At 36.0% G+C, this 16,477-nt stretch overlaps 1 protein-coding gene across 1 annotated transcript; it reads right to left on the bottom strand.

The window, feature by feature from the left end:
- Positions 1-2,909: 2,909 nt before the first annotated feature.
- LOC102233214 (TBC1 domain family member 20-like) lies at positions 2,910-15,045 on the bottom strand. The gene is made up of 10 exons (XM_014474438.2): positions 14,841-15,045; positions 13,764-13,818; positions 13,339-13,469; positions 12,906-12,986; positions 11,589-11,775; positions 11,401-11,502; positions 10,121-10,262; positions 8,513-8,697; positions 7,148-7,257; positions 2,910-4,931 (listed from the first exon to the last, which is right to left on the bottom strand). Exons 1-10 carry the CDS (start codon positions 14,908-14,910, stop codon positions 4,765-4,767), a joined length of 1,230 nt encoding a protein of 409 aa, XP_014329924.1. The 5' UTR covers positions 14,911-15,045; the 3' UTR covers positions 2,910-4,764.
- Positions 15,046-16,477: the final 1,432 nt, after the last annotated feature.

Below are 16,477 nucleotides of genomic sequence, written 5' to 3'. Positions count from 1 at the left end.
AAGAAAATAGGCCAAAAAAATGTCAGATTTTGATTCTTATGCTCATAATTAAACAAAGAATCTGCATTTTTATATTCATTAGGCAGAAAACTATACAATATGGAATAATGAACTCCTTAAATCTAAACTGAAAACATACATGTTATTATCTTTATTATTATTAACGAGCTTTGAAACTTTACTCCTTCTCCGTATCGGTAAAGAGAATAAGAAAGAAAGCTCACTAATTGCACTGAGTGGCTTCAGGTTCAGCTGGAGGTGACTTTTACTCAGGCTCCTTCACTACAAAGGCTTACCACAAAAACAAGGATCAGATCAGTCATATCTGATCCAGAGTCAGTGCGATTAAGAGCTCTACAACCTGCTGAAGGGCTCAAAAATTACTCCAGTTGTGATTTTGGCTCTGAAAAGCAGCTGCTGTGGTCATTAGCTAAAGCGGTGGGGGTCATGCAGGGAGTAGCTCACTTTGTGGTGCCACAACCTGAGTCAACAGCAAAGTGCGTTGTGCGGAGATGTTAAAAAAACATTAACTGCAATAATGCAACAGAAGAGAACTAAAATATAACAATCGCAAACTTTTAGTATTGCATCGGCATCAGTTTGCACATCTAAAACCTCATCGGATAAAGAGCAGCTTTAAACAAAAGTCTAGCTGCAGATTCTTAATTAGAGTTACAATAAGTCTGGACTTCAACTTGGCCATTATAAAAAAGCAGAAACATGCTTGATCTAAATGGTTGCCTCTGACTGTATGCCTAGGGTTGTTATCCTGCTGGAAAGTGATCCCAAACCCAATCTCCAGGCTTTTTCATGCTGACAGATTCTCTCATCTCTGCAGCTCCTCCAGAGTTACCACTGGCTTCTTGGATACTTTGTTTTCCATAACCTGTTAGTTCATGTCTTGGTAGGTTTGCATTTGTGTCATACTTTATTTTCTGATGGTAGATCAAACAGTGCTATTAAAAAGGGTGCATTTCAATGCAGAGTGCTTTAAGACATCCAAAAAAGAAGAGCAAAGAACACAAAAATAAAATTATACCGCAAAAAAGATTAAAAACCTTTCTGAACAAATTTGCCTTCAATTTGCTTTAAAAATGCCTGGTTTGGTGATGGTATGAAGATCAAAATGAGGCATGGAGGCAGCCACTGCAAAATAAAAACAACGTTTAAGCATAGTTCCTGGAACATCCAATAAAAGTTTGTCTGCCACTCACAAAAACTCTTAAAAGTTCAAATAAATAAGAAGGTGCAAAGCTGTTAAAAGCCTTAAAACAAACAATAAAAGTTTAAAATCAATTCTAAAACGAACAGGAAGGGCCGTGTAAGGAATATAACACGGGGATAAAGTGTGGAGGATAAAAGACAGGCGGTTGAATTTTGGACAAGGTGAAGGAGTCGATTTAGACTCGACTGGGAAACACCGACATAAAGAGCACACAAACGACTGGGATAATTATTTTCTAATAAGCGAAGTTTGGGATATTATACATCTGGTCAATGTCAATGTTTTGGATTTTTAACCACAAATGTGTGCATTACCAAATTTGAATGTAAATTTCTAAAAACAATTCATATTCTTCTGTTCAATTCCTGAGGGAAGGATAATCTAAACATTTCTGGTGACGTTTTGTTAGCTCTGATTCTGTCCTTTACGGTTATTTTCACAGCAGAAAATAAACACTTAAAATTTTAGATCTGATATGCCAAACACAACAGTTGTAAGTTGGCTGTTTTTATATTCTGGCGATCACAAAGGGCCACAGAGATGTGTTCGCACTGAGCTCGTCACTTTACTTCTCCACTCTTTCTATCTTCATGTTCAGCAGATGCATAATGGAAGAAATTTGATGCCTCTTGTTCAAAGATCCAATTAGACTAGATTTTTTTTTTTGTAACCAGCATAAGATCATAGACATAAATACCCACAAATCATTTTAGTGCAACAATTAAATTAAATGTTTCATGTGCCTTTAAATATGTATCAGGCCTCCGAGAGCAAAAGAGCTGCAGGAATTTCACTAAAAGCTCAACTACAGCTCTTTACGGCTCCACTTTCAGTTTACAACATGTTATTAAAACTGTATTTGGTTTTATGTTACTACAATGCCTCCTTAATGCGGAGAATGCTTCATTTATTTAATGATCATCACAAAATATGAGCTTAAAAACACACTTTGAGTTAGTATGCATTGAGCCTTTGCAGGGGCTTGGAGGACTGTGGCATTAAGGGAGATAAAAAAAATTTATCTGAAAGAAATGGATAGAAGAAAACCCTGCAATTTAAATTTAAAAACTACAAATTTGCACCATCATAATTTCTGTTTATAAAAGCAGCAAGTGTTCAGGCATTCGTCATCGTCCTTTTCCAACTGCTTTCCCTCGATCTGAACCTGACAGACAGCAAGGAAGGCAGGTGCTAATGTAAGTGTTGTTAGACTTGATTTTGTTAAAGAAAGAAATAACCAAATAGGTGAGGAGACTGTTTTGTAGTATGCCAACAGCCAGAGGCAGGAATTAAATCCTCATTAGGCGCTGGCAGCATCACAGCTCTGTTCTTCAAGCTACATGCTGTTCATCGTCAACATGGTACAACTCCATCAGATCGTCAAAGGCATCAGCTGAGGTGGGATAGATTGTTATTTTAGGATATTGTAAGAATTAACTTTACAAACAGCAGTGTACATTTTCAGTCTTCCTTATGAAGTGCTGCTCGCACACTTTAAAATACCAGTAAATATGCTCTGCCTCCCCTCAGAACCAAGTTTTAGCTTTCAGATTTAACGGCCCCAGCACAAATATCTCACTACATCTCCGAAATCTCCTACAGTAAATAAAAGTGTTTATTCGGTTGCAACCATCTCGCTCCATGCAAGATGCCAAATTAAGACACACACAAGAAAGTTACCCAATTTCACACAAAACATATTTATTTTAAGTAACATCTTCAAACCCGAAAAATCGTGAGTACTAAAAGCCTTCACAAGTCAGTACTTGACTTGATATCACAGAGACATCCCAAAAATAAAATGTATACGTGCAAAACTTATTTAATTCAACATGACCAAATATACATCCAAAAGAGGTAATTTATTGGAATATTTTCAATAAAATATATAAAAAAATATAGATTCCTTCCAGCCAACAATGACGGACTGAGTGAACTAAAAAGTGAAAAGAAAAGTTGCCTCAGAAGAAAAGAACAAACTGGCCTGTTAATTAATAAAGCTGACATTTTCTCTGTTCTCTCGGACACAAAGTTCAATTACCATCTGATAAACAAGAGTCCTAACTAGCTTTTGGCTCAGCAGAGATGTTGCAATAACACTTTATTGATTTACCGACTATTTCCAGCGATAAAAGCTGGGATTTTGAGTCTCCAGGTTGAATTTCTGAGGGTGGAAACCGGCTGTTGGTGTTCTTCTTTAATTCGGACGGTGCATGGGCGATTTAATAAGCTGCAAAGCAACAGAACTCAACAGGGCGGACCGCCCAATGAGCCATGCGAACATGTGACACATTTATAGATGAGAGAGTATGTGGAGAGGGGTGAGTGTTACATTTACAGCAGCAGCAGCAACTTAGCTACAAGTACAAACCGATAAATATTTCAGAAGAAAAGTTACAGAAAAAGCAAGTGCTGGAAAACACCACAAAGCCCCTGACAGCTGGTCGGAGCTCAAGTGGAAATTTCACTTTCTGTGTTTGATAATAATAAATATAAAGCAGTAATGATGCAATCTAGGAAATTTTTTTTTTCTTGCGTAAAAATCTTTAAAATCTATAAAATAAAGCACGTTGGGGGAATTCATGCACTGTTGCCGGCCGTTCAGGCTGGAGTTAGGCCCAAACCTGCTAAATATTTTAAGAACACAAAAAACTAGTGGTGTCTTCCCCTTACTCATTCTGCAGCAGTTGGTCTGTGGGAGGGGAAAAACAGCACCAAAATATTGACAATTAATTTCCTAAAATCTAAAAAAAAAAAACCATTACAATGCACGTGAAAAAGCACAAGTGCCTGAAATCTGTGCCAACCGCGTCTAATGATCATGTTTTTGAGGGTAGGAGGAGGGGGGTGTAACAGCTTGTTTTGGTGTGTTGAGCTCCAGTGTAAATGTTACTCGCTGACACCTGCAGAAGAGCAATTATTACAAGGCTTACAGGCAGAAAAAAAAAGAAGAAAAAAATTCCAGCACTAACCCTCCTCCTTCACTCATAACTAGAGGCTTTCAGCAGAAAACACCGCTCTTTAATAATTTGTGTTTGTGTGTCGTGGTGCTGGCTTTGGGCACTTTTGGCTTTTTGATATATAAAGCTGAGGATCCAGCAAGCGAAACGAGAGTCTTCACTGAAACAGATGTGACACGCTGAGTTCATCAATGAAATAATCCGCTTCAAAGCAAAAGATAAAAGCGAGGCATACAGAAGGAGCCTTTATCAGCAGGATGTCAGTGTCTTACATGCATTTTCAAACCCTTTTGCAGAACTATGTGATTAGTTTGCATGTTTTTATGCCCACTTTTTCTTACTTAATGCCATTTCCTTCAGTCTATACTCTTGTTTCATGTCTTATCTCTGACAAAATGGATGTAAATTGACCAAAATGTTTGGGATTCTTCACAGAAAAGTGAAAATAACCTTTTTGGCACCAAAATACCTCCTTCTGTAGCAGATTTGATCTCCAAGTCGTCAACGTCAGTCTTTTCGAGGTATTAGAGAAGCTTTTGGGTTTGATTAAGGGTTCCTGTCTTGTTCCCATCGGCCTCATCAGAACAGCTGAAGTATCAAGTCGGGTCCCCAGTCCATGGCGGTCTGAGCCACGGCGAACACGGCGGCCCCTAGCGTAGCGGACAGCCCCCACACTGCCATCTTCATCATCCTGTTCCCCTCCCTCCACAGCTGGCCTCGGGCTGCAGGCGGGGAAGCCTCCAGGCCTGGGTGTCAAAAGGTCAGGAGCACAGAACAAGGAGGGTGGGGTCAGATGACGAAACATGCAGGGGTCAGGAGGGGTCACAATGTTCAAGGCCAAACCAAAGTAACAGTCCAGGCCACATTTATTGGTGACCGTGAGTTAAAATCCCTGAAATTAATTCATCTTTTGTGACAGCATCATAATCTCACACTGAAGCATTCATTTTATTTTAAAGAGTTTTGTCTGTTTTTTGTTGTTATGCATCATGTGACTTTGTTCTTTTTTTTTATGTCTATGTGAACCACGATTCTGTTAAATATACAAATAAATCATACATGCAGTCAAGGGCCGTACAAAAATCATTAAAGGGCCACAGATAGCCACAAAAACTGTTATGAAGTTCTTACTCCTAAACGACAGAGACTATTTTTATGTGTTCTGCAGGGTGAGATTATGCTACTGCACAAAAAAAAGACTGTTTTACTGAAATCAAAGACCCATTTTTATCCAGAGTTCCAATAAAGGTGGAAAATAATTGTCTATTTTAATTATATGACTGGACTGACAGCCATAAAAGAGGATCTTGAGGGTGAAAACAGCAGGAGCGGAGAAAACGGGAGAGAAATTTATTAGTAATTAGTAATAATAAAAAAATAAAGCTTCATGTCCTGTGCTCACCCAAAGCCTAAAAGCAAAATAAGCACATGAATCTGCAGTTATAATGTTCTTAAATATCATTGAGTGACTGATAGCTCAAAAGGGAAACTGGTTCTATGTATGTATTAATTAAAGAATAGTATTTAATTTCCTTTTGTGATTAAAATTTACTTTTGTATTGAATTGAGTTGTATAATATAGTTTTTATTATGTTCACCAGCAGGAACACTTGGATGTGTTATATAAAAGCTATTAATATAAAACAATAATTTTCACATTAAAAATGATGAATTTATTAATTTTGTCACACTAGTTTGGGCATAATGCAATAAAATATTAAAAATTAAAAAAATACTAACTAGTGAAATTTTTTATTTTTCCTACTCTTACTCTAAATGTATTTTTTGGTTGTTGGATATATGAAATTAAGTTGTTTCCTTTCTATTTTTTAAATATTGTTTATATGCAGACAAATGTTCTATGTGAAACAAAGTTTTGCAATATGAACATAATGCAGAATTACATTTGTGTCCAGACTTATTTATTTTCTTGTTTATCAAGAACATCTCAAATTTATTACTGATTATCAGTATTAATTTTATAAAACAAGCAAAGATAAATAATGATAATAATAATAATAATAATAAATAATAATAATTATAAATAAATAATAAATAATAATAATAATAATAATGCAGCTCAAAGACCTGGATAACCTCCATGGAGTTTTATTAAGCCTGTGTTTGTTTTAGCCTTTTGGTACAATTTTCTTTGCAGCTGCATTCCCAACACATATGATTTAGCAAGTTTACCACAAATCATAAAGTCCCATAAAAAATTAAGGTTTTTTTCTGTCTTGGTGTCACATGTTTGTTTTCTTTAACTTGCTGTGCAACCAAAAAAGATGTTAAGTCTTGCATACTTTAAAGTATTAATCTGTCTGATTGAACTGAGTCTGACTTTATCAGGGAGGGTTTGAATAACATTTCCTAAATCTTAAGGTTAAAAAGCACACATGTATTGTTCGCAATCGTGAGATCTACAAGTTGGTTTTCCCTGTTTTTCTGCCTTTTGGTTATATTTTGATGAAACTGCAGGGAATTATATTCCTCAGGTTTATAATTAAAGCATTCAGCCTGAAGCTGAAGCCACATAATATTTCCGAGTCTGTGCAAATCACTGACAACATGTCAGATGCCGCTGTTCAGATCTTCACAGAACACAAGGGAGTAATGCATCTCTTAGTTCTGTTCTGGCATATTTAAATCTGCACTTGATTGGTCTGATGGGGGTGCTACAACATTTGTTTACATGTTATTGATTGTGCCAGAGGGGAAAGTGTTTACTGCTGCCTTGTTTTGAAGAATTATATCACTGAGGTGGGAAAACCCCCAAAGCTGGGAGCTCTGGAAGGATTTTCGTGGAGGATTTCATAGATGGTATTCATTTTTCTCAACCTTCAAAGCCTATGCAGCAACAATACATCTTTACCCTGTCTGCATTATTTTTTTATTATTTTTTTTTAAATGTGAGTGCTCTCTTTGTGAAGAATAGTAATAAGATTACAGTAACTATTTTTACCATGTCTGGAGGTGGTGTAGCCCTGGGCCCTGGTGAGGCGCTGGAGAACAGAGTCTGGCCTCTGGTGGAGGGTGGAGAGATGAAATGCCTGGAAGCTGCTTATGGACAAGCTGATGCAAGAAAACAAGAGAGAAAGAGAGAGAGATGAATGGGAAGGGAGTGTTAGCCATCAATAAGGAAGAAAACTAAAGTCTAGTGACATGAGAAGATGGACTGATGGATAAAGTGATAGATTAAGACAAGCGAGCCAAAGAGGATGAGAGAGTTAGGGAGAATTGCTAACTCAGTGCTTCTTGGTTGTGGAAAGCTAATGTATGTTTTGAGCATTTGTATCTTTCAGCGTGTCTGTCAAGGTCTTGTGTCACTTCCCGCCCTAAACAATGACTTCAGGCGACACTGAAGGATGCTGACACGCAGAAACACGCTCAGAGCTGCACAGAGCGAGGGAGTGAGTGGCCCCGCCCGCATTAAAGGTTTCCCCTTAATAATAGAGAGAGAAAGGCGCAGTGTGGACCAACACCAGGAATTTGTGGCACATCTGGGTGGTGGAGTCAGAATGTGAGTTAGGAGCGCCCCCTTTTGGTTACTGAAAGAGCTGCACCGCACTTTCTACAGTAGAGTAAATTTTGCTGCTCTCCAAAATACGTTTTATATTTACACATAAACCGAAATACACAAATACAGTTTTAAACAGGAGAAACATTTTGATTGAAACATTTTATAACTCATTCAGATTGACAGCCTTATACTTCACCTGTTTAAGTCTAATGTAACAACAAGCATAAAGAGAACGTAAAAATAAAAATGCATATTTATCGGAGCATGCAATCCAAAGAAAGCATTTTCCTTACATTTATTAAAAGGTGAAATCTCAGAATTTCCTCAGTTTGTGGCCTGTTTTTTTCTATTATATGTTGTGGAAATTATACAAGTTAATATTTATGGTCAAACTCATACTTGGAGATAAACAATGATGATTTAAAGGAAATCTTAAATAACCCGGACAAAAAAATTGATGTATACAGTTCCAAGTTTAGTGCAGCGGATGATATGCAAAAGCCAAATTGAGTTAAAGTAAAGTTAAAGAAGTTCGTTAGCATAAAACCTGACTGGAACACAAATAATTGAAAGTAAATTAACAAATAGAAAACAAAACAAAACCTCCATACAGAGTAATCTCTAGGAGACTTTACTTCTGTGTGTTCCAGTTTAATTAAGCAGCTATTAAACTGTAGCACCCATAAACATGGATCTGACTGTTATTGTTTCTTCTAATAAATAGCTTAACCACCAGGGCTAAAGATATGTGCTCTGAGCAGTGTTATCACATTAACGGCTTTAATTTAATTTCCGTCGTCGCCTCACCTCTTGCGAGACTGCAGTGCAGCCCGCTTGGCCAGCAGCGATGGAGGGAACTGTTCGAACAGGTCCTGCGCCTGGCAGATCAGGAGTTCATACGGGAGGTCCTGGGGGATGTGGGAGAGCAGGTGGTGCACCATAGCCATGTCGCACTCGGTTTGCTTCACCTCCTTCTCTCTGTGCAACACAATCTGAAGAAGAGAAATTGAAAACAAGACAAACGTTTAGAAGCATCTAAATTTAATTAGTTTTACTGTAAGTCCACAAGTTTTGGTCTTTTTTGCATTATAAGAGCACAGACAGAGTTTATCCTCTTCAAAAATACTTGTGTTGCATATTTTTCCTTAAACTGTCCCTTTTTTGCAATCTGTGCAATTATTTTTTCTTAAAAATAGTTTTACTTTAATTTAAATTCTGTGTTGGTGGGTTGATTTCTGCTTGTGAACATTTTTCTCAGGGTGCGTAACAAAAACCAAATTTAAGTTGTTTCATGTGGGAGCAAATATGAACTGCTTTTCATAAAGTACAAATAAATACATTTCTACTTTATGGTCTCACATACTTCAGGGTCCTTCCTCTATTTAGCTCAGAAACAAAGATGAGTAGAGACTGAAACATTCTCAACAGCAACCGTTTCTACTCTGAAAAGTTTTTTAAAAAGTATGTTAACAGTAGCAAACTAGCTGTTATAAAAGTATCTTAGACCAAAGAAGGAGTAAGTTTATACATCTTTTTTTCTTAATTATTATGGATCATGTGTGATGAATTGAAAATAAGGCTCACCAGCTAGAAATACTAAAGAGAACAACAGTGATAACAAACAGGAAAGCAGAGTTACAGGTTTAACTAAGAAATGCTCTGGAGAAATCCTTTCTGGAAAATAACTCCTTCCTACTGGAATATTAGACAATATATATGCAGATAGAAAGTAAATCTGCTGTCACACTATTTGTTTTAGATTGCAATGTATATTTGTGTACCGTACATGGGTCTAAATATGAGAAACAAAGCTCAGTTTCACATAAATAAAGTATGTGTCTTGTTTATGATGCATTCCCATATTCTATTTACTACCGCATAAGGATAGTTATGTTTGTGTTAATGAATGCCTGACCTTCTAGGAATGAAAGTTTACCACCTGATACATTACTGTTACAAAATACTTCCAGTATTTATGCCCACTAGGATCATATTGGAGCAACTTTGCCCCATTTCAGACTTATTTCAATTCGAGCCTCAGGTTGTGATCTGAACTCTTTAGAGGACAAATAAATACATTTCTACTTTATGGTCTCACATACTTCAGAGTCCTTCCTCTATTTAGCTCAGAAACAAAGATAAGTAGATACTGAAACATTCTCAACAGCAACCGTTTCTACTCTGAAAAGTTTTTTAAAAGTATTTTAAAAAACAAACTAACCTTTGCGTAAATTATCTAACACACCAACAGTCCTGCTTTTAACAGAGTGTACAGAGCCTCTATTGAGCAACAAGTTGGAAAAGTCTAAATGTCTGTGTTGTAAAAATAGTCACTTATACGTGATTTTTCTTTTATTTAAAATAAAAGTACCACACTGTCCTTGCAGAGGAGATTGCATGCGAAAGCCGTCTTACCGTAGCAGCAAGGTAGATGGGCATCAGAGGATGGGAGGCCAGGAAGAAGTCGTACAGCCTCAGCGTGTGTCTGAACTCTGACAGGACGTGGCCGTACCACGTGATGAGCCAGGAGAGAGCAAAGATGGTTCCGACCTCCGCTCTGAAACAGACGCCACATAGAAGAGATGAAGACAAGCTGCTCAACAGCACAGGGAAAGAAAATATATTCATATTTTTTTATAACCAGATTTCACATGTGCTCCAAGCTTTTCTTAAATTTAAGCAAAGATTACTTTCAAAAATAAAGTGATCTTTATCACTTCTCTCAGTTGTAAAATGAAACCTGATTATTTTTGTTGTTTTTAGCTCAGTAACACATTTATAGTGATGATGTAAAAATTTAAGTGTCAAAAAATACTTTTTGGATTAAAATTAAACATTGAAAGAGAATCCAAACACATTTTCAAATCTACAAAACGGTAGCTATCCATTCAAAAGTCCTGCAAAGAAAAAAGTAACTACATGCAGTAACAAATTAGCTGACAAATTACTTTACATTTAAGACTTTTACTAATTGATACATTTTGGCAAATTTAGAAACTGAAGCTTTTCTAAATTTTCTGAAACCTAAATAAAATGAAGTAGTATATGTGGAAGGTTTTGGTCAATGAAATTGTAAGAATGGGGAAAATGAGATAAAATGGAGGAAAAACACATGAGAAGGTAGGAAGAAAGAAGAGGAAGAATGCACTAAAATCAGTGATCCAAACTTTGAAGTAATCTTTTTTATATTGTCTTGTCTTCTAGTCCAAAGCAATACCTGCATTATTTTGGTTTTTTTAGTTGGGGTTTGTAAGATGTAAGGTAACTAGCAAATATATAGTCTTGCAGATACACACAAGCATGCTGATTAAAATACTTCATAACACAAGTCACAAACATGCAAACATTTCTAAAACCTGATCCTGGCAAAATTAATAAGCAATGTGCAATAGCTGGCTTTATTCTAATAAGCAATATTGACTGGTTTAATAAACCAAATGATCCAAATATTCTCAGTTTTGTTTATTTTGCATTTGACTATTTATTCAGGGTTCAAAATTAGTTTAATGATGCAAAGACCTCAGTGAGACAAACAGGCCAGTAAAACCACAACATTTAACTGAAACTCCAAATGAGACCACGACTAATGCATCCCCAATTATATTTAAAGACTAGCTCTCTGGTTCCCTCTAGTGGCAAGTTATTCTAAAACAATCCCAGTTTTTAAGTGATTTACTCTGTCAGTTAATTCATACCTGATCATAAAGTCGTGTAGCTCTGCATCAACTTGTTCCAATATGGGCATAAGATAGTTCAAAATGTGTTTGGTGCTGTCCATGGTCGGATCCATGAAATCCCTACAGAAAGGAGAAAAATTTAAGTTTAATTAAAAATAAATAAATAAATAATCTTTATGTTGCAACGACTGTGAAAGCAGGCTAACCTGAGATGAAAATTGGACAAAGTGTCCAGCATGGCAATGGACATGCGCTCCCCAACCACCAGCAGCAGAGTCACAGCCACGTCATGGTAGCCCTGGTAGTAGTGGAGCTGCGGGTTTCGCTTCAGCACCTCCAGGATGATGTCGATCAGCTGCTCCTGCAGAACGGCTCGCTCTGAGGCTGGCATACCTAAAACACCGCACAAGAATGAAGCATTCACTACATACAAACACCAACATTAAAAAAAAAAAAAAAAACTTTTTTCTGTTTTATTCAAGTTAAGCATATGCCTGGAGACTAAACTGTAATCTTAACATCCAGAGATTATATTAATGCATATGATTCCTTTAATTATTCAAATTAAAGCTGAATAAAAACCCAGAGGGAAACAAACAAATGAAAAAACTCTTTACTGATCAGAAAAACTAATAAAAGCAGAGTTCCCCCAGTCTGTTATAAGCCTGGTAGGCAACCAAGCTTTACTTGTGCCCCCACCAGGCTTAGCAATGCTTATTTATTTAAGCTTTATTTTAATGTTTGAATTTTTGAAGACGTCATAGTAGGTGTTGGATTGGAAGATATTAATCTTCCAATCTTCAAATAACACATAATTATCAAGTGATATTTTTAAATTTCCTGTCAACTTTAAACATTTTTTAACACAAAAACATGACAGGCCCTATCCCAAGCGCCACAACCACCGGGCTTAGCAAGTTTTCTTTAAAAGCAACTCAAATGAGAAATGCACGACAGATTTATTAAATAGAATCCAACATAATTGTTCAAATTGTCTGGAAAAGCTACACGCCAGAAAAGCATTCCTCCACAGTAACGTGATTGATGAGGTCCAAATGGTACTTTAAGTTCATTAAGTTATTCCACAAGCTGCGAATCAGGAGGTGGACATTTCTGAACAGTTCTGCACATACTGCTTGAGCGTTTCAAAAAAGTTTGGAATTATCTTTTGTTATTATTGCCTTTAATGATAAATTTAGATTCAGAAAAAAAAAATGAGCCAATTCTGCACCTGTATGCTTGTGATATTATCTTTTCCACACCATTTATTTTTTAGGTAAGATGTACACAAACTTTTAAAAATCAGTAAGTTTTTACTCAAAATGTCTCTGAGACGTGTTAATAGAAGACAATCTCTGTCCTCCAAGTCTTCCCATACGACACTTAAACTTTGCTAATTAATTATTTAACTTTATCAGATAACCCTCTGAGTTGCTCTAAGTACAAGGGTGAAGCCTGATAAATGTCACAGTGAATTACAGTCTGCTTCTTTTAGTGGAGGTAACACACACACATAAAAGCACCTTTAGGAAATCGCTTCATGGACCTTCTGACATCCAGGACAACTTGATTGTAGTCCTTGTGGTTCTCCCTCACTTCTCGACCTGAAGCAGAAAGAAAGATTAACAAAGAACTTTTTAATCTTTTTTTTTTACAAATAGAAACCTGAAAGTCGCAGGTTGCATTTGTGTTCCATGCCACACTTAAGATTTTTAAAAATACATAAAGCTTTCCTTACACTTTATAAATATTAAATACTTTATGTTGTTGCATCACATTAAATCCAAATAAGTTATTAGTTTTAACAAAACAAAATGTGAAAAAGTTCAATGGGTTTAAGCATGTTTCCAGAGTGCTGCAATGTCAATGATTGTCTATTTTGATTTATGTAGTGATTGTGGAAAAATAAATAAAAATATTTGTCATTAAATCTGTTTTTTAAAAAGGTATACTAACCAGGTTTGGGTGGTAGCTTGTACACGTTTATGTTCAGTAATTTAGGCCACACTTTTCTCCTTAGCTCATCGGTGAGTAAGCCTCCGTTACCGGCTGCAGCTCTCCTCAGCGCCTCAATGTCCACTGGATCTCTATCAGTTCAGAAGCAAAGAATTATGCAACTCTCTAAAACAAAGTAAGTTTGATTGTAATGAAACAGTGTGAAGCTTTTCTTATTCTTTGTCACATAAAGAAATCTAAAATTCCTAAAATTTTAAGATTTGTACCACATGTGGCTAAATTCTGTAGGATTTTTAAAGGGGGGTACAATATGCTATTGCTTAAATAAATTAAGGGACTAGCCATCTTATAATAGTTTTTAATATCAAAAACTAATTACATAGAGAATCAGATAGTTATGCCTCATATACATAAATTATATAAACCTTATCAAAGCCTGATGAATGACGGTCAGCTTATGTTTTCTTCCACCATCTGATTCTGTAAGAAACAGGAAAAAGGTTTAGTGAGAAACCAGCAGAGATGTAATTAGAAAAGCATACATGAAAATAAATAAATAAAACAGCAAACACAGGGTTACAAAATTAAAATTATAAAGCCATATTCGAAAAGCCATTATGAACTTTGAGGTTGGAGTTGATTTAAACAAAAACAAAAACAAAACCCTCTTTTGTCTAGGATTTGAATTCTGGGGATCCTCCTGACTAGTTTTACAACTTGGAACTGAATTATTTTTAGATAAACATAAAATGCAAATTAATAATGTTATTTTTTCCCCATCTTTAGCCCCATTTCAGTTTTTTTTTTTCTTTTACAACAAATGGCAATGAACACAATTTCAAAACCTGTTATGGTACTGTCTTTAACAGTCTAGACATTTTGCTATTGTTCAAAAATATTCCTTAAAAAACTATTTATTTTCAGAAATATTAGCCCAAGTTCACCAAGAAATAGCACAAAAGGTGCTTAAAGGGTTTGTTTATAAAATGGCAAAAATAATACCCAACAAAACTATGATGATTTATGTCAGTGGCAAGTAAATTGCAGACAAAGAATCACAATGACTCAGTAAATGATGATGGGGTTATGTAAGAGCTTTTGTCTGGAGTTCTTGACAATGACACAAATGACAGGTTTGGTTCTGTGAGTAAAATAACTGAAGATGGGAGCTGTAATTTTCCAGGGTTTCTCAGACAACCCAGGATGCCACGCAAGCAGCATTTTAGAGTTGCTTTGATTCTGATTAAATCTCTTGAAGAAACGACTGTGGGTGATTTGTTGCCAGCTAGGAGGAGAAACTCGTCAACTCCAGATCAGTATCCAGACCTGACTCACACGGGTTTTAATTATATTATGTAAAATTAGATTTAATTCGAGTATGAGGCTTGTCAACTTTCCGATTTACCGAATAATGTTAAATGTTCTGGCAAGTTTTATTAGCAGAAGATTTAACGCCGAGTTTTTATCCATACAATAGCGCTAGCTATTTGTGTTTCACTAACCTCTTGTAACAAATCCATTCTCATTGCCCCCAACTGCTCCGATTTGTTTCTTCCTCTTGTGTTTTCTCATCCCATTTAAGTACAAAATGCCGAAAGTCAACTAAAACAATCTACCATGAGGCAGAAAAGGCTAATAAAAACAGTGTCTAAACACAAAAATGAGACCGGCTGGGTTTATATGAACGAAACGGCTCTTGTCAACAGCTGTTCCTGACTGATTCAACCTACTTCCGGTCTGCCACGCTCTGATTGGACAAAATATTCACGTGACAAGGATATTATTGGCTGACTGCCAAAACGGAAGGTAACGTCACCTGATTGTAGTATTTGTAGTTCTACTGATTGTTCACCCGTTTGAAATACTGAAGGTGACATAAAAACTGTCTAGGAACTATTTTATAGTGCTTTAAAGCATTTTGCTGTAAATGTAAATACATTTTATACACCTCAAAGGGAAATCTGGTACCCCCAATCTTTCATTTTCTGATAAAATCTTCTATTAGTGAGGGGCACAAACAGTGAATGGATGAATTAGTAAATAAAGCAATAAATGTAATTATTTCCTCTAAGTTGAATATAAACTCATTCATTGATTCGTTTTGAAAATATGACTCAATGCAATTAAATCTTCTCCAAAACAATATAGCTATAATATGAAAACAAACGAGTCTACAGGAACTCTCAAAGCATTAATGACAATGCCATAAAATCCTGCTAAGTGTACTTGGCTTTCAAGGCACCAGGCAGCTTTTCATGAGAAGCTATCATCAAGCTACACTGGCTTTGCTCATTTATAGTTATATGCTGTTGCAATCTGTTTTACTGTGAAACTAATGCAAAAATGTGGAAACTAAAATCAGCTTTTTTGCAAAGGTGCAGCTGAGTTTTCTAGACATTATGTCACCTCAGAGGGGCAGAAATCAAGTTGAAATGTTCTGCAACCAGAGGACTTCACAGTTTATCTTTAGATAAACAATTTAAGTAGGGTTCAGGAGGGCAGACTAATAAGACAGATTGTTATTTGCATTGAGGCAGTGTTTATTATCTGAGGGTCTCATGGTAAGTCAGGCCCAAGATTTGGATATGAACTCTCTGCCAGTTTGGACTCTAGTGCACTACAAGCTCAAATATAATGTATATTTCAAATGGTTAAGAAACTGAAGTGTATTGTGTAAAAAAAAATAAACAGGCAGATTTATGGGGTTTGTAGTAATCAATATCATTAGTTCAATTTTTCAGTTCTAGAATTCAATTACGTGTTTTTCTGTCATGCAAACCAAATGGACACTGATGTTGACTGATGATGTTAAACAACAATACTTTGCACATTCATTTTGTATTTTTTCATCCAAGAACACACAAAAAACTTAAAGTGTGATAGAAAAAAATACAAACTCTACCACTTTTTCAGTGTGCAGCTTGTCAGAAAAAATATTATTGCTATTATTTCAATGCTTAAATGCATCAGCAATTTAAAGATTCAGCATATTGCTTCTGACTCTTCCCTTCCTCCCTGATGAACTGCATGTTTTCTATGCACATTTAAGTGAGAAAGACCATCCTCTTGTAACCTTAGTTTAGCTTGACTGTTAATCTAAGCTTCAGTCTTAGCTTATACTAAGCTTTATGTTTAGTTT

This window comes from Xiphophorus maculatus, chromosome 13 (genome assembly GCF_002775205.1).
Source record: "Xiphophorus maculatus strain JP 163 A chromosome 13, X_maculatus-5.0-male, whole genome shotgun sequence".
Taxonomy (NCBI): domain Eukaryota; kingdom Metazoa; phylum Chordata; class Actinopteri; order Cyprinodontiformes; family Poeciliidae; genus Xiphophorus; species Xiphophorus maculatus.
The sequence above is the reverse complement of the archived record's forward strand: the minus strand, read 5'-3'. Positions and strand labels throughout refer to the sequence as shown.